The sequence below is a fragment of the Choloepus didactylus genome, chromosome 7 (assembly GCF_015220235.1).
Source record: "Choloepus didactylus isolate mChoDid1 chromosome 7, mChoDid1.pri, whole genome shotgun sequence".
In the NCBI taxonomy this organism is placed as follows: Eukaryota; Metazoa; Chordata; class Mammalia; order Pilosa; family Megalonychidae; genus Choloepus; species Choloepus didactylus.
The window spans coordinates 155,216,518-155,235,146 of NC_051313.1; the positions used below are offsets into that span (position 1 = coordinate 155,216,518).

The 18,629-nt window shown below is 35.8% G+C and overlaps 1 protein-coding gene and 1 pseudogene across 1 annotated transcript; both read right to left on the reverse strand.

Moving 5' to 3' along the window:
* Nucleotides 1-4,323: 4,323 nt before the first annotated feature.
* LOC119540865 lies at nt 4,324-4,928 on the reverse strand (annotated as a pseudogene).
* A 2,738-nt stretch (nt 4,929-7,666) lies between these two features.
* LOC119540866 (olfactory receptor 14I1-like) lies at nt 7,667-8,611 on the reverse strand. Its single transcript, XM_037844760.1, has one exon. The coding sequence runs from the start codon at nt 8,609-8,611 to the stop codon at nt 7,667-7,669; it is 945 nt and encodes a 314-aa protein (XP_037700688.1).
* Nucleotides 8,612-18,629: the final 10,018 nt, after the last annotated feature.

An 18,629-nucleotide genomic window follows, 5' to 3' on the forward strand; every position in this document is an offset into this window, starting at 1 on the left:
AAAGCTATCTGTACAGTCTTATATTTTCTTTTTTATTTGTTCTTAGTCTAGTAACATATATACTACCTAAAATTTCCCCCTCTAACCACATTTCAATGTATAAATCAATGTTGTTAATTACATTAAAAGTGTTGTATTACCATCACTACCATCCATTAACAAAATTTTCCATCACCCAAAACAGAAATTTTTAGCCAATTAAGCTTTAGACTAATAGTTAACAGTAGAACTATAATAATATTCTTTAATAAGGCACCACACAATTGCAAAGTATTAAAAGGGAAAACTATGTGTATTGTTGTGGGGGTATAAATGCATACTCTTTAGTTTCTACATTATTTTTCTGAAAACCTACAACTTCTCTGATAAAAATATGTTTTATAAAATACCAACTCTATGAGCTGGGGAAAAAATGCAAAACAACTGGCTTTCATAATAACTGAAATTTAATATATTGAGTCTCAGCAAACAGCTGTTAGAGAAGCATACAATTAATAAAAGTATTAACATCATTAAAATTAAATCTAATTTTAATAAAATTATGAAAAATCCAGTCAATACTGTGAAAATAAAAATGCACTGTTTCTTTATTTTATTTGCAATATAATTGTTGATAAGCTGTAAAATATATATAAATCCAGATTTTCCTGCTATATTATGGAAATCTTGAGAGTTTAAGTGTATGTTTACTCTTTTTATTATTCTTCACATTTTACTACATCGTTAGAGCTATAGTCTGAGTACCCAGTCATACCAGAAATCTGACAAAGGTTTCATGCTTATGCTAGTTCCTGTTGCTGCTGTAATAAATTACCAGAACTTTAGCAGCTAAAAATAAAAAAAAATGCATTATCTTATGGTTCTGTAAATTAGAAATCTGATACAGTTTCCACTTGGTTAAAATCAAGGTATCAGTAGGGTTCCATTTCTGTCTGGAGTCTCTAAAGAGAATCCATTTCCTTGCTTTTTTGTAACCTTGAAAGCACCCACATTCTTTGACTAATAGCTCCCCTCATTCATCTTGAAAGCCTGTAATGATGTATCTCCCTGGCCATGGTTTGGTAGACATGTCTCCCACTGACTACATTTCTACAGTTAAGAAAGAAAAATATCTACTTTTAAGGACCCGTGTAATTGCATTGGGCCCACACAGTCCATGAGAATGTCACCATCCATGGTACTTAACATAATTACTTCTGCAATGTCTCTTTTGCCATGTAATACAACATATTCACAGGTTCCAGAGAATAGGACATGGACATCTTTGGGAGGTATTTCTCTGCCTATCACACTTATTCATCCATGTAATTCTGAAGCCTGGTTTACAGGGACCAGACACAAAGTAATATCTAGCTCTTGGGCATTCTGAGATAATGACTGTGGATTAATAATCATTCACTTTCCAACGTTATTCTAGCATTTTTAAATAAAATGCTTAACAGTGTAAGAGATATTAAATTATTTACCCTATATTACAAATGACCTATATAGTTGTAAACTATATAATAGTACTATGTAACACAAATAATATAACATTATCATATGATTCTTTGACATAAAAATGTTCACATACGCAACTATAACTCATTTGCCTTCCCATAAAACAAAATTTTAATCAATTACTGCAGGAGAAAACTCCAAATTTGAACTTGACATAAGTATAAAAAATCCAAATTCCTATCATCTCTTCAAAATGTGGATTTTACAATCTGGAAAAATCTTTACTTTAAATACTAATACTGTGATCATCCATCAGTCTCCTGGTGAGCAAATCTAGGCTTTTTTTCTAAAATGTTCAATCTTTCTTCTTCTTTCATGTTTTTTTAGAGAATGAAAATTATATCAGCATTATTATCTTCTGGACAGCAATGCCCTTTTGACTAGAGTGAGTAAACACTTTTAAGATGGTGATATGTTACTGTAAAAAAGGGTGAAACTGAGCAGGTATATTATTAAAATACTGCTGCAGGTAAGTTTATTCCCTGCTCCCCTAGATTGCTGAATAGAATTATGACACTAGTAGGTTGAAAATGAATTTCCCATGGGAGGGATTATTTTATATAAGAATAACAGTGGCTATTTGGGTTGGAAAGTTTGAATGGTTCCAGGGGAATGACCGAGGAGTTGCTTGGCTAGTCTACCATGCACTCATTAGAGCGTAAATTCCAAAAATCATCTTACAAAGCAGTCTCTCATTCCTTTACAGCCCAGTGGGAAACTTCCCAGTGTAATTATTAAACTGAAGTAGGATTGTTAATAATTCACTTACCTAGGATTCACCTACATAATTCCAGTATCTCTGTTATGGAAGTCATAAACTTGTCACATTTTCTCCACAGTGGTATAAGGCTTTCTAATTTCCCAAGGAGTTATCTGACTAATCTCTATATTTGCAAGTTCCTTTGAATATTGGGAAAACAAGAAACAGTACATGTCCATCAAGACTAAGCTAAACAAAAATAAATTAAAGATTCTTTTGCTTTCAATTAGATTCATGTATCCTAAAATACTTACTGTTCAGTTGTCCTAATTTAATCATATCAGGAAATAAGTAAATAGAGTAGAATTGTTATTCTGTAGGTTAGCTTCAAGTTAGTCAGTTTCCATGTTCATTTCTATATATTAAATCAATCTTCTTATTGAAAGTTCTTAGTGGAATATATATATTCTTTATATTCATGAAAACTATCACCAAGAAGAAACCAAATTATGGCTTTAGAATATCAAATTATTTTGTAAAACCTTAATATTTTAAATCCTTTTACATACGCCCCTTTCCTCAAATCAGAATAATATTTTTCCTTAATTACATACACTATTCAAAGGTCAAGCACTTGAGGCTTGAGGACAAATGGAGAAACTTTGTCTACATATTCAGAGCAGCTTCTCTGAATCACTATTCCCATGACCCCATCTCTTCCTTTTTTCTCAGGCTGTAGAAGACAAGACTGATCATGAGATTGAGAATGGTGTAGAAGACAAAGAGAACCTCATCCACTATTGTAGATAAGAGGAATCTCAGGCATAGATACATGCAAATATAGGTGGAATTGTAGAAAGTCACCATGATGATGTGAGCACCAAATGTTCCCTTCTACTGACTGCTAGTGGTGACCAGCAAGGAGCACCTGGCCATAGGAATGATTTCAATGAAAGGAAACATGAGAAAGAGGAAGAGCTCACAAACATTGTGTACTCATAGACCTAGGTGTCCATGCACACCAGAGTCAGCATGGCCAGGACATCACAGAAGAAATGATTTATGTTCCTGGATCTTCAATGTAGGATGTGGTCTGCATAAGTAGTGTGGGCACAGGTGTTGATAGAGCACATGATGCAAGATCTTGTGATCATCAGCTCACATATTCTTTTGCTAATATGAATGGGATAGTGGAGTGAAACAAATAACTGCATAACGGTTATAGGCCATAAAGGACAAGAGCAGAGTTCTCCGCCTGCTAAAGTCAAGAAGGAGAAACTCTGAACCCCACACCCAGTGAAGGAGATAGACTTGCTGCCAAACAGGAAACAAAGCCATCCTGAGGGCAATGATGGAAATGTAATTTAGATCCATGATGTGGAGCTAACTAAGCAGGTAATACATGGGGGTGTGGAGATGCATATCCGGGAAAAGGAGGCGAATCATTGAGAAGTTGCCATAGAAAATGGAGAATGGTGAAAATAAAGAGGAGCACTCCCAAAAAGATGAAATCAGTTTGATTATAATTTTCTATGGGTTGTTCATCTGGTTTTTGCCCAAGGTAGAGATAAGAACAATTAAGTAAAATATAGAAGATTACACAATTCTTAACATATTAATTGGTTTAGTATGACCATGAACTATATATATAATATATATGATATATATGACTATGATATATATATGATATATATGATATATATGACATATATGATCTATATTATGATATATATGATATATATGAGACATATAAGATTATGATATATGAGATATATAAGATTATGATATATATCATATATATCATATATATGATATATATATTATGATATAGATATGATATATATGATTATGATATATATCTTACATAGATTTTACAGCTCTTAAATGAATATCCAAATTATGAAATTGAGAAATGAGATTTCTTTTTTGTCTCATAGATACAAATTTGAGGAAAAAAGCAATTGCAGTCAAAAACTTTTAAGAAAAATCTGTGAAGGTATAGGAAAAATATTTCTATAATGACAGGAGAATATGGATATTTTGTTGGCTTACATATATTCGGGAATCATCAAGGCCATATATTTTACTCAAACTTAAGATGTAAGAGCAATATAAAGCATAATTTAAAGAACCATATTATGAATAAAATTTTCATGGCCCCTGAAGATGATTTTTTCTTTCATGTGCATGCTATTTTGGGTTAAGTTTTCTATCAAGTCTTCATTTATGGAATTTCTGCATTTATGCTGTGAGGAAGGCAGTGTGGGAACATCACCTTTCCTAGTTCTTTTCCTGGAGTTGGAACTTTCTTCTGTACTTTGCTTCAGTTGGTCTTAGTTTGGACTATCCATACTGTGGTCTGTTGCAAGAGCAAGAGTCTGAGCAGCATCTGTGGTAACAGTAGCTAAAGTGACAAGATTCTTAACATATCATAGAGAGGGTTTGTATCTTTCACAGAGAAGCGCTGACATCCTAGTAGTTTTCCCAAAAGATCTCCACCACAATATACCATATGCTGCTCCTGTTGATCATAAAGCTGCTTCACCCTTATATACTGGCCTAGATAGTGCATGACCTCTTTAAAAGGGAACAATTCACCTTGTGTGCCTGCTTCCTGAAACATCTTCAGAAGTGGTAGCTTGGCTACTACCTGATTGATTTGCTCTGGAGAGATCCTGCAAACACTATCACATGTTTAACACTGGGCAGAGGTGGAAATAGATGTCATTTTGAGAGTGAAGAAATTGAAGTCTGTTGATGAAACTTAATGTTGCCCTATAAGTCACTCCCCCACCGAGCCTTGAAGAGGGGAATGTCAGTCAAAGATCCTAAGTCCTGCCTTCATTCCCTTTTATGGCTGAATATTACATTGTAGTATTACATTGTAAGTATGTAACACATTTTGCTTATCCATTCATCACTTGATGGACATAGGGTTGCTTCTATCTTTTGTAAATTGTGAATAATCCTACCATAAACATTGGTGTGCAAATATCTGTTCAACTCCCTGCTTTCAATTATTTTGGATGTATATGTAGGAGTGGGACTGCTAGGTCATATGGTAATTCTACATTTAACTTTCTGAAGAAGTTAGCTACCTGTCTATCAGCATATGAATTGATACACAAAATGCAGTATATACATAAAATATCATACTATTTGGCCATAAATATGAAGAAAATCTTGATACCTGCTACAAAATGAATGGACCATGAAGACATAATATTGAGTGAAATAAGCAAGACACAAAATGAAGTATATTATATGACTTCACCTATATGAAATAGCTAGAATAAGCAAATTCATAAAGATAGAAAGTAGATTAGTGGATAACAGGGGCTGTTGGGCGTAGTTGCTACTTAATGGATATGGAGTTTCCATTTTGGGTGATGAAAAATTTGGCTGTTACATGGTGTTGATGGCAATGCAAAAGTGCCAAGGTTATAATTGCCATTGAATTGTATATTTGGAAGTGGTTAAAGGGAAAATATTATGATATATATGATATATACAAGATTATGATATACATATTTCCAAAATTAAAATTAGTATTGTAGATGTAAATATAAAACATAGAACTATAAAACATTTTAGAAAAATAAAACACGAGAGAAAACTTCAGTATTTTGTGCTAGGTAAATAGTTCTTCTACTCAATACCAAAAGCATGATTCACCAAAGGAAAAAGTGATAAACTGTACTACAAACAATGAAAAACCTTTGCTCTGTGAAATAACCCATTTACAGAATAAAAAGGCAACATACAGAGTGGGCACAAATGCTTACAAAGATATATGTGACAAGTAATTTTATGAAGAAAATATACAGAACTCAATATTTGGCAGAATTAAAACAACAAACCAATCAGAATATGAACAAAGGACATGGGCAGACGTATCACTGAAGAAATCCAGAGAGTGTGGTACTGACATAAGGATACACACACACACACACACACACACATGCACACACACACATATGTATGCATATATATATATACCAATGGAATAGAATTGAGGGATCAGAAATTTACCCATATGTGTATTTGCAAGTGATATTTGACAACAGTGTAAAGATAATTCAATGGGGGGAAGGAATAGTCTCTTCAACAAATGGTGCTTGGACAATTGGATATCAACATGCAGATTAATGAGTTGGGACCCTTAACACATGCTGTATACAAAAATTAACTCAAAATGAATCAAAAATTAAATGTAGGAGTTAAAACCATAAAATGCTTAGAATATGAAATAGATAAATTTTTATGACAATGGATTTCAAAATGGATTCTCATGACAACAAAATCATTGTCAACAAGAGGCAAATATATAAATTATCTTCACATGAATTCAAATCTGTTGGTCATCAAAGGACATCAGCAAAGTTAAAAATCAATCCAGAGAATGGGAGAAAGTATTTTCAATTATGTATCTAATACAGGTCAAAAACCAGACTATATAAATTTTAAAAAGAAAATACAAAGGAATCATCAATTATTGGAATATTGAAAATATGAGGGTATATTTAAGATATTGGAAGAATATGAACAAATATCAGACTTACTAGTTTTGGATGGTTTGGATGACATGAATTTCATGATATTCATGCATTACTTCCTTTTACATTGAATAATACATTGTAAGTCATAATGAGCCTGTGTGTCCATTGTACAGTAGCAGACTGATATTAAATGAGCATAATTTTCTAAATTCTGAGTCTTATTCTACACTTCACTCTGTAACTAGTGATTTCCTGTTCTTCATCATGTAGAAAGAGTGGATGAATTGAGCATGTCATACATTTTTTCTTTCAGAGATCATAGAGAGAAAAAAGTTTCCAAAACATATTCTGTGTGGTTGGTCAAGCCTTTTTTAACACAGTTTTTCAGTGAGGGGAAAAAACTCTTCAAGATTTTCAAATTTAACAGGAGGTATCAGTTCTATTCCCTTATTGTATCTTCAATTCCTCAGTTGTATCTCAGTTCTAATCAGCTGAGTACTCAGCCCAGACAATTGTAAAAAAGTTTGCAAAGAGAACATTGAAGACTATATGCTTCTCTAATCCAGACCACTCAAAATACTCTCCCAGATTGGCAGTACCCAGATTTTATCATGAAGTTTAATCAAGTGTATAGGACCTGTTGAAGTACTTGACACCTCAGACATGATATTCTGCACATGATGTAGTTTGTTTTTTTTTAAACTGAAAATCAACCCAAAGTATTTTGACAATGTATAATAAATAGGTTCTGATTTTTCCAATAAGCATACATAAGTTATATAAATATAATATTGAATAATCAATCTAAGATACCTATTTACATTTCACTATTACTTATGTAAACAACAAAATACAGAAAACTAAACACTAGAGAGTTTAAAAGAAGGGATTCAAATTTAATAACTTACATCAAATATTATTTAAACTTCTTCCAAATTATCTTATTTTTAACTTCTTAGTTTTTTTTTCAAAAACCCCTCCTTGGAAACTCAAAATATCTGTTGAACATTCTGCCTAGAGCATCTTTAATCTCTCTGTTCCGTAGGCTATAGATGATAGGATTTATAAACGGTGGCACCAGAGTGTAGAACATAGCTGTCAGAAGATTCTTAAGAGATGCTTTGTTTCCAATGGGTCCTAAAACAGCAATCAACCCAGAAATTACAAACAAAATAAGAATCCCCAACTGTGGGGTACAGGTAGATAAGGCTTTGTTACGGGCATCCACAGAACGCATCCGAAGGACCATTGAAAATATATTAATATATGACATAAACATTATGACAAAACATACTAAAACAATGCAAGAACTTATAGCTAGGGCCACAGACTCAGAAAACTGAACATCTGAGGATGAGATCCTCAAAACTTGAGGTACTTCACAGAAATATTGATGGATCACATTGGACTTTGTAAAGGGAAGCCTGAACATGGTCACTGTGTGGATGGTAGAATAGACCAGCCCACTTGCCCATGAACCACCAGCTGCCTGTGTGCAAAGACGCGGGGTGATGGTGAGTCCATAATGCAGAGGGTGGCAAATGGCAACATAGCGGTCATAGGACATTACCACAAGGAAAGCAAGCTCTATAGATGCAAAAAATATATAGAAGAAAATTTGAGCAGCACATTCTTTGAGTGAGATTAATTTACTACCTGTCAGAGAATTCACAATTGATTTGGGAACACTAACTGATATGCAGCAAAGATCTATGAGAGATAAATTGCCTATGAAGAAGTACATTGGAGAGTGCAGTTGTGGGTCTTTCACAATGACGGTAACAGTTAAAACATTCCCAGCTAGAGCTCCCAGATAAATGACTAAGAACAGCACTCCTTGCAAGATCTGTATCTCCCAGGAGCTCGAGATATCCATCAGAAGGAAATCTGTGATGATGGTGAGGTTGTCCATGCCTGCTGATATGGAGCTGTCTCCTTGAAGTCAAATGATACAGTGATAAGATTCTGATAGAAAGCAAAAAGGAAGCAATCCACAATACCTGCAAATATAATACATCTATAGACATCAATACGTGGCTTCTACTGGAAAATCAGAATAGATGAATTAAGCAAAATAGAATATTTCAAAATCAGTGAATTTATGAATACATTTTGATTTTATTTCTAACTCTTCAGAGACTGATTTCAATGTTCACAGAATCCAAAATCCTATGCACTGAACATTATAACCCTTCAGTTATTGTCACATTTACACTCTTTCTGTAAAATATCTTTTCAGACTCTGCCTGAGAACATCCAGCAGATCATTTTCTATTTTCTTCAAAATCAAAGTCAGTCCCTATACATTTGTAAGAAAGCTCATTGGTTTGAAACATCCATAGTTGTTACCTATTCTCCTCATGTATTAGGAGACTAGGATGACTTCTGCTGACTCCCTTTTCTAGTGAATTACCCAGGCTGTTAGTTTAACAGTTAATGAGTGGTTTTTAGGTACTTCTAAGAATGTTGCTGTCCAAATGATACCAGATAAATTATTCCTCCTCACCCTTTCACATTAGTTCATCAATAATATATGTATGTGAGCCCTTTCCTTCAACCTTTGCAGCAACATCTATAAAGGTGTTAGTGATCCAAATTTATCAATTCTATACTCCTGTTGGATGTGTGTAGCCAGAGTTCCCAAGTTCTCACTCTTCCTTGTCTTCTCACCTTCACAGAGTATCCTGAAAAGGCTCCAGCCTGATATACCTCCCCCACAAAGCATCCTTCCTCCATTCAGGTATGAATTCCAATATTAATGAAAGGATAGTATTCTGTCCAGGTCTCTCTCCTAAATATTCTTCCAGAGTTTTCTGATATCTACTTTTCAAAAATAAATGTTCTAACTTCAACATTTTAAATCATGAACAATATTTTTTCAATTTTTATTATTCTTTCAATACTATTTTGTTGAGCTCTAATTTCAATCATATTTAATTTTCATATGTGGAAAACTGAAATTGTGGGGATGTAACTATGAAATTCTATCTTAGTAATATTTTATTTAAATATAATTTGTAAAATATTTTACAATTTTTGCTGATACTCATGAGAATGTTCATGATGATGATAATTTGTTTACATTGGCCATATTCATATGAATTTCTAGTGTCTTTGCAAAATGTTTCATGCTGATGTTTTCGTATAATAATCATTTCAGTTATGCATGGTTTTTCTATTACTCTCATTTTTAAAATGATGAGAAAATTCTTTAAGAAGAATTTTATTTAATAGCAAATACTGTACTTGGTGATTTATTTGATATGTTGACCTAAGGGGTAGGTTTCATACCCAAAGAGACTTGGTGGTGGTGGTGGTGTTTTTTATCTGCTTTATATAAATCAGTCATTAGCTATGGATCATTGGAATTTTGTTCTCACCTTTTATCTGTTTGGATTGCAACTTTCTTCTTGATCTATACAAATTCTCAAATTTCTCTCTGGTAAAATTACCTTACAGCTTCTCCTTTGAAGCATATAATCATGGTCAAATAAATAGCCTTGGACATAAGAAAATCAGGGTTTTATTTAACCATGCTCCTTATTACCTAAGTAATATTTAGAAATTATTTACATCCATATGTTCAACTATGAACAATAATATAATGAATAAGATTGTGAATTTCACATCGTCACAGAAATGAGATACAGTAATATATTAAAATGCTCAACATAGAGTATGACTCAGAAAATCAGTATGAGAAATTATGCATCATAAAACTACCCTGGATAGCTCAACATTTCTTTTGATATTTTAAGGGCTATTTTTGTTAACATGGATCAATTTCTGTAAAATGACATAATTCTATTTTGTCTGTAAATTTCTTAACTATCCTTTAAATCTAGTTCCAGAAGAATTTCACTCATAGTGTCTGAATTAGTTCAATTTCTCAGTAATTTTTGTATCACTATACTTTCAATCTTTTTAATCCAGGCTACCTTTGACACACATATCTTCAGCTACCATGGCTAAAAATTAATCACCTAAAATAAATACTTGCATCAGAAACAGTCTGTGAGCATAGATTTACAATATTGAGCAGAAATAATTAGTATGTTTCTTATCTTGTGACACATAAAAATTATTTCAGTGAATTATTCCTTATGACTTTTAAGGAAATACATAAATAAAAATACATGAATATACCTCACAGATGAGTTAAAAAGTTATCTTCTGTAGCATGAATATATCTTTTCTGCAGTTTAAAGAAATCTGATAAAATCTGTGATTCTGTTTCTTTCTTCATTGAGTAAAATTCAAGGAGTCACTTCTCAGGGAGATTCAGATTTACCCTAGATCATATGAACAATTTTGCCTCTGGATTTATACACATGTTTAATTTTGTGAAGGAAATGTATGGGTCAAATATCTGGAAACCATGTGGAATTGGTGATTTCATTCTCAAGAGAGGCCAGTTTTCCTTCAGCTCTTGATTGTTAAGGATGTTTTGGCTATACTCATGAGATTAATTAAATATTGAATGGTGCTTTCACTCTTAAATCAACTCTTGTTACTCTTGTTTACATTTCATTAATGAAAGAATTTCACATGGCCAAGTAGGCAGTAGTGTATTGGGATATTATAACCCTCTTAGAGGTGCTTTTTAGAGAAATCCAAATTGAAAGAGGCATCTGATGTTTTGAATAATGGTGAAAACTTGGCTTCACTTAATAATTTTGGATACACATGCTATGAGCCTGCAATTTCAAACAGGATAGTGATTAACCGTAAGGTGGAAAAAAGATTGTGAAATGAGAGAGAATACATTACACCTCTAGGAGTCTGGGGTATTTATATTAAGACTTTTAACTTTTAATAATTACAATTTGAACAGTAAGTGTTATATGGAGTATGATAGATTATTCCTTTCAAATTAAATATAGAGAGAGAGAGAAAGAGAGAGAGAGAGAGTACTCTGCTAAATATAGTTTCAAATTAGAGTTAAACTTTGTTCAAAAGCATGATTGTATTGGATAAAATGGAATTTTACTCTTACCTCTTGCCATACTTGAATGGTGTAGATTAAAGGAATAAATACGAGGGTCAAAATAAAAAGGATTTTTCAGTGAAACAAGAACTTATTCAGGATGTCAGAGAAAGTCAGAATTTCTTAAACAAAAAAAAGTACAAACAATGAAAATGATTGTTAGATATAATCATACTAGAGTTAAGAATTTCTCATCTTCAAAGGATATAGAAGAGTACAAAATTCCATGTAATGAAATGAGTGATAGTATCTGTCATATAAAATGTAGATAGGTATTTCTCTGAGGAAGAAATCCAGATTAACCAAAAAGTGCATTAAAGCTTAATAATAATCACACACACACACACACACACACACACACACACACACACACAGAGCACATTAGAAACAATTTAAAATTTGTCAATATACAGCATTAATGAGAAAGTTCAGCAAAAGAAATTTCAAACACTGCTGATATGAATATTAAAAGTCACAACCAGGTTACAAAATAGTATGGCATTGTTTCAGTTGGCTTAGGGCATGAAGCACTTGAGTGAACTCCCACCCCCGCTTTATTCAGGCCCTGTAAGACCACATGTTTTCCTGTTTCGGTTTTTTGAATATTCTGTGTCTGATAATGGCCCTGAATTTGTGACCCAAGTGATATATCATTGCCCCAGTAATAGGACATCGATGAACTCTCCATGCTCCAAATCACCTGCAAACTGCAAAGGTGATTAAGCATTTTAATGGACAATTACAGGACAAGCTTAAGTGGCAGATGGATGGGGACAAGACAGTATCAGTTTAGATTGCACATCTCAGGTGGTCAGTCTGTGATCTCAGTGCATCACTTCCACGTATTTGATGAGACTGCCTATCAACTTCCTTCAATTGTACACCCTTTTATATAGTTATTGACACCTTGGTCTCCATGGGGGCCCTACAAGAGTTTCCATCCCAACAACACAAAAGACCAAATAGATAGTTGGGAGATTAAGATAAACATCAAATTACAGGCAATGAGAAGTTAGGAAAATCTATTATAAAATATTTTATAAAATTCATGGTTTTCTGCTGAACAATTCTTAAACATGATTTCACTTTTTGGTTAAGTTATATAAAAATATTTTCCTGTTAAAATGTTTTTGCTTCTTTTATGTATAAATCTACCAAACAAAAGATCTAGATAAGAGCATAGAACTAAATGGGACACACTAATAAGGACAATGAAAAGAAACCAGCATCACGGGAGGTGCATAGGATGGGGAGCACATGATGCCTTTCCAAGATGCTGTATGTGCTTTGGGTTTAACTAAATTGCTGATCTGTGAGCATAAACTATATAGGTCACTATTAAACAGAGGAATTGACCTCAGCTCCTGCAACTTACAAGCAGAATGCTTTCAGATGTCCACAGTCATGAGAAAAATGCACTGACATCATGGATAAACAAACTGTTTGAAATTGAATGTCTTTGGCAGTCATTTAAACCAAAGACTAAAATAAAAATTATCAGGTCTAGTGTGGAACCCTAGTGCAAAAGGCCCCATAGAAGGAGCTGATATTCGGGGCCTTGTTAACTTAAATACCTAATTAATATATATGTTCTGACTGTGATGCCCAATAATGTACACTCTTTGTTTCCAGCAGAAGTGAGTGTGCCCTCTGAAATTTTATTCTCATATGTTTACTCTGTCATGACACTGCCTCAGAACTGGAAGTCTTCAGGACAACTTCCCCTTGCAGGTCAGAGATGTTCTGTATATAAATCAGTGTCTCAGGCCAGGTAAAGAAGAGTCAGATGGAAACTTAAGAAAGAAATTTCCTGGCTCTCTAAAACAGACCCTATATTGGGTCTGTTTATATATTTTATGACATCTTTTCCTAACATGGCAATGTTTGAAGTTTATGGCTACATTTAATCCTCTTGGCAGGCCTGATCAATGTGCTTGGAGTGATTTTAGTCATGGCTTGGTCTGCCATTGCCTCCGACTAAAAACCCCTTTAATTATACAGCACCTCATAGTATGACCAATTGGAATCAATGTTGAGATAGCCTTATGTTTCTCACCAGAGTCCTAAATAATCAAGAGGTGGAGTTGAGGAGACTTGTACCTGATAAAATCCTATGTGTGGATTCTCAGTTCTGATCAGAGGCAATTACAAATGCTTTATTGGCAGCCACATCGGGGAAAGCCACTCCCCTACTCAGACTTGGTGCACAGTCAGTGCACTGTAGTCTCTGAAGACAGTTGCAGTCAAGGACTCAGGCCCTCTCACCTGGTCATGCCCTCGTGCATTTACACACTCCTAGGGGAGGCATCTCCATTCAGAAGCTTCCCTCTCAGGGTCTTGAAACCAAGGATTTTCTCAGATGCCTCAGCTGAGGTGTAAATGTCTGGGAGGAAAGAGAAGAACTATGGGCACTTTCTCCACTCTTACTTAGAACTAGGCACTTTTTCATTACTAGGAACCCCTCCCAAACCAACCCCAAACTCTTGGTCCTTGAAATTACAGAAACCTTTTGTTTGGGGTACACTAAGCAATAAGAGATACACATGTCAGGGATGATCCTTCAAACATTCCTGGTGGCAGCATAGCATGGAGAAATGGAACTGGTGGGAGTAATTATCTTTCCTTGCTCTTGTTTATATCACTGTAAGGGATTAAAGTCTTCACTGTCTACTTCCATATGGTTTTGACATTTTTAGTCTGCTATATTTGACAATTGGAATCTCAGGTTAGCTCCCTCTCTAAGCTCAGCACTCTCAGTGTGCTGCTTTGAATCTATTACATCCCCCACAAAAGCTATGTTCTTTAATGCAATCTTGTGGGGGCAGATGTATTAGTCTTTTGACTAGAGTGGAAACTTTTGATAGAATGTTTCCATTGGGATGTGACACATTCAAGTATAGGTGAGAACTTTTGATTGTATCATTCCCATGGTGGTGTGAATCCACCTATTCTGGGTGGGTCTTAATTAGTCACTGCAGTCCTTTAAGGTAGCTCATGGAAACAAGGAGCTCAGAGAAGTTGAGAGAGACAATTCAGAGAGAAGCTAAGATATGTAATCCAGAGCTTGCCCTCAGAAGAAGCTAAGAGTGAACACAGACCTAGATGCTTGGAGACACTGGAACATGAAGACAGAAGGACATTTGGAGATGCTAAGCTAAGAGATGAAGTCCAGAGTTTTTTCCAAGAAGCTGAGAGATGGCCCCAGACACATAGAGAGAAATATTCTGGGAGAACAAGCAAGGATGCACAGAAGCTGAGAGAGAGAAGTGAAGAGAAAGAGAAACCTAGAGATATTTTGGAGAATGCAATTTTGAAACCAGAATTCAGAAGCAAAGGATCATCAGACAACAGTGGCTTGCTTTCCAAGCTGACACAGGTGTTCCAGAAGCCATTGGCCTTTCTTCAGTGAAAGTATCCTCTTGCTGATGCCTTTGTTTGGACACTTTTATTGCCTTAGAACTGTAAACTTCTAATCTAATAAATCCTCTTTATAAAAGCCAATCTATTTCTGGTGTTTTGCATAAGAGAAGCTTGAGCAAACTGGTGCACTCAGCTCTTGACATCCGCAAATATGCAAATCTATCTCAGTGACATAATATGCAAAACATCTCTCACTTCAGCTCACCTCTTCCAAGTATGCTCACTTGTGATGGCTAGATTCATGTGTCAACTTGGCCATGTGATTGTGTCCAGTTGTCTGTTCAAGCAATCACTGGTCTAACCGTTACTGAAAGGACATTTTTGGCTGGACAATAAACAAGAAGGCTGGTTTATTAAATCATCAGTCAAATGACTGATTACATCAACAAAAAGTGTGTCTTCCTCACTCAGAGAGTTACATCAGCTGGATTTAATCCACTGAGTTGAAGACGTTTAAGGGAAAGAGAGAGAGAGGACCTTCTCTTCTTCAGCTAGCCAGCAAAGTGTTTCCTGAGGAGTTCATCAAACTCCTTCATTGAAGTTACCAGTTCACTGCCTGCCCTATGGAATTTGGAGTTGTGCATCCTGCTCTACAGAATTTGGACTCGTGCATCGCCACAATTGAATGAGACACTTTTATAAAATCTTATATTTACAGATATCTCTTGCTGATTCTGTTTCCCTAGAGAACCCTAACTAATACAGCTTGGGACTGGGAGTGGTTCTTGATAAACAGAATGTTAAAAAGGGCTTTTACAATTGGTTTTCTACTTTGAATAGATTCAAAGGCACTAATGACTCCATTTCCAATAATCAAGATGGCACTGGCAGTCCATGGCATTAGTTAGCAATGGAGATATGCAAAATATCACCATTTGATTCTCCTAATCATACTCTCACATGAAGCAAGGCTCTGGGTGACAGTGTTTTTGATACCTTATCAGAGTTTTGTGGAGTTTAGAGATATAATGATATTGGCTGGTTGCTCTTAGATATGCTGGACAAAGTTACAAGAAAAAGGGATGAGCTAAAGGCTTCAAACTTGAAACTTAAGCACCATATGACAGATGTAAAGGTTTCCATGTGTGCCCTGAAAGAAAATCTTATTTCCTGTGGCCACAGATTTGGGATTTCTGAAAACCAGACCCAGAGTCTCATTGTACGAATAGCAGATTTACAAGGCAAACAAAAATTTCAGCCTTGTAGGGCAGACACCCTGCTGTTAAAGGCATTGATGGGAAAATAATGGGGTCCTGAAACTTGGCATGAGGACATATGGATTGATAATAATGACAGTGAGGACACTGGAATCCCAGTTTCTGCTGAGTCTTTGCTAGATATACCTGTAATGCTCTGCCCTGAGGAAACAGCCCCCACACCTCCAGTCTGCCCTGAGGAGACAGCTACCCAACCTCCAGTCTGCTTTGAGGAAACAGCTTCTGGACATCCAGTCTGCCCTGAATTGCCAGATGTCCAACCTCCACCTAAAGAGATTAACCCCTTCAGTGCCTGCTAAACTTATAATCACCTCCCCCGAGGAAGAAGCCCTTTCTCTGTCTGGGGAGATTAATCCTGTTTCACCAAATAAAACTGCAGTTGAATGTCCTGAGGTAAATAGCTTGAGGTATACTTCTAATTCTTTTCATGATCCATGTCCACAACCAGTCTTTGCTTCACCTATAAGTAGAATAAAGTTCCAACAGGCTCAAAAGGGTGAGGTGCAAAGTGTGATCCATAAGGAAGTATGCTGTACTCCTAAAGAACTGCATGAGTTTTCCAATTTATATAGACAGAAATCAGGGGAATATGTGTGGGAATAGATATTAAAGGGGTGGGTAAATGGTAGAAGGAATATAAGGTTGGATGAGGCTGAATTTATTGATATGGGCCCACTAAGCAGAGATTCTGAATTCAATGTTGTAGCTTGAGGGGTTAGAAAGGGTGTAAACAGTTTGAGTGGTTGGCTGAAACATGGATCAGAAGGTGATGGACATTACCTGAGGTTGAAATACCACAACTGCCCTAGTATAATGTAGAGGAGGGAATTCAAAAGCTTAGAGAGATTGGAATGTTAGAGTGCATTTTTCATGGAAGACCTGCTCACACATCCCTGGAAAGTCCAGTCCTGTTAACAGGACTATAAGGAATAAATTTGTGAGACTAGCTCCATCATCCCTGAAGAGCACTGTAGTTGCCCTTCTCTGTAGGTCAGATATTACTGTAGGAACTGCTGTCACTGAGCTGTAATCCTTAAACACAATGGGGATAATCTGGTCCCAACTTGGCAGAAGCCACATGGCAGCAATTAATCACCAAAGACAAGGTGGGAATGGCTACCATAATGGAAAACAGAGTCAAGGCAGCAGTCAAAATAATCAGACTCACAGAGACTTATGGTGTTGGTTAGTAGATCATGGAGTATCTAGCGGTAAAATTGATAGGCAGTCTACTAAATTCTTGTTTGAGCTTTATAAGCAGAATTCTAGGTCAAGGAAACAAAAGCCTACCTTGAATTACAAAAACAGAGAGTCACAGCCACTTAATCAATTCCCAGACTTGAGATAGTATACAGACCCAGAGCCCTTTGAATGTGAGGAAGTTTGGGTATGCTTGGGGAAGGACACTGTTACACTGCCAAAAATGTATATTGTTAATCTTCCTCCCAGCCTTCCCCAGGGGAACCTATGGCCTTTTCCTCTGGTCAACCATTCAGAGTTGGGGCATAAGGAGGTCACATGATTGATGCAGTTTTTAATTCAGGTCTGTTTCACAATGGGTCCAGTGTGTCTCTGAACCCATTCTATGGTTATTTCCACAGTTCCAGAATGCATAATTGGAATAGCCATACTCAGCAACTGGCAGAATCCTCACATTGGTTCCCTGACTCATGGAGTGAGGGCCATTATGGTAAGAAAGGCCAAGTGGAAGTCACTGGAACTGCCCATTACTAGCAAAATAGTAAAACAGAAGCAATTCTGATTTCCTGGAGGGATTGCCAAGATTAATGCCACTCTTAAGGACTTGAAGGATGCAGGGGTGGTGATCTCCACCACATCCCCATTCAGTTCTCCTGTTTGGCCTGTGCAGAAAACAGATGGGTCTTGGAGGATGAGAGTGGTTTATCATAAGCTTAACTAGTTGGTGACTCTAATTGCAGCTGCTGTTCCATTTCTTGAGAAAATCAACACATCTGCCTGTACCTGGTATGCAGCAATTGATCTGGCAAATGCTTTTTTCACAATAGCTATTATTAAGGACCATCAGAGACAGTATGCATTCAGCTGGCAAGGCCAGCAGTGTACCTTCACTGTGCTACCTCAGGGATATATTAACTTTCCTGCCCTGTGTCATAATATTGTCTGCAGGGATCTTGATCATTTCTCCCTCCCACAAGACTTCACACTAGTCCCTTATGCTGATATCATATGATTGGACCCAGTGAGCAAGAAGTAGCAACTACTCTAGATTTGTTGGTAAGGTATTTGCATGGCAGAGGATGGGAGACAAATCCAACAAAAATACA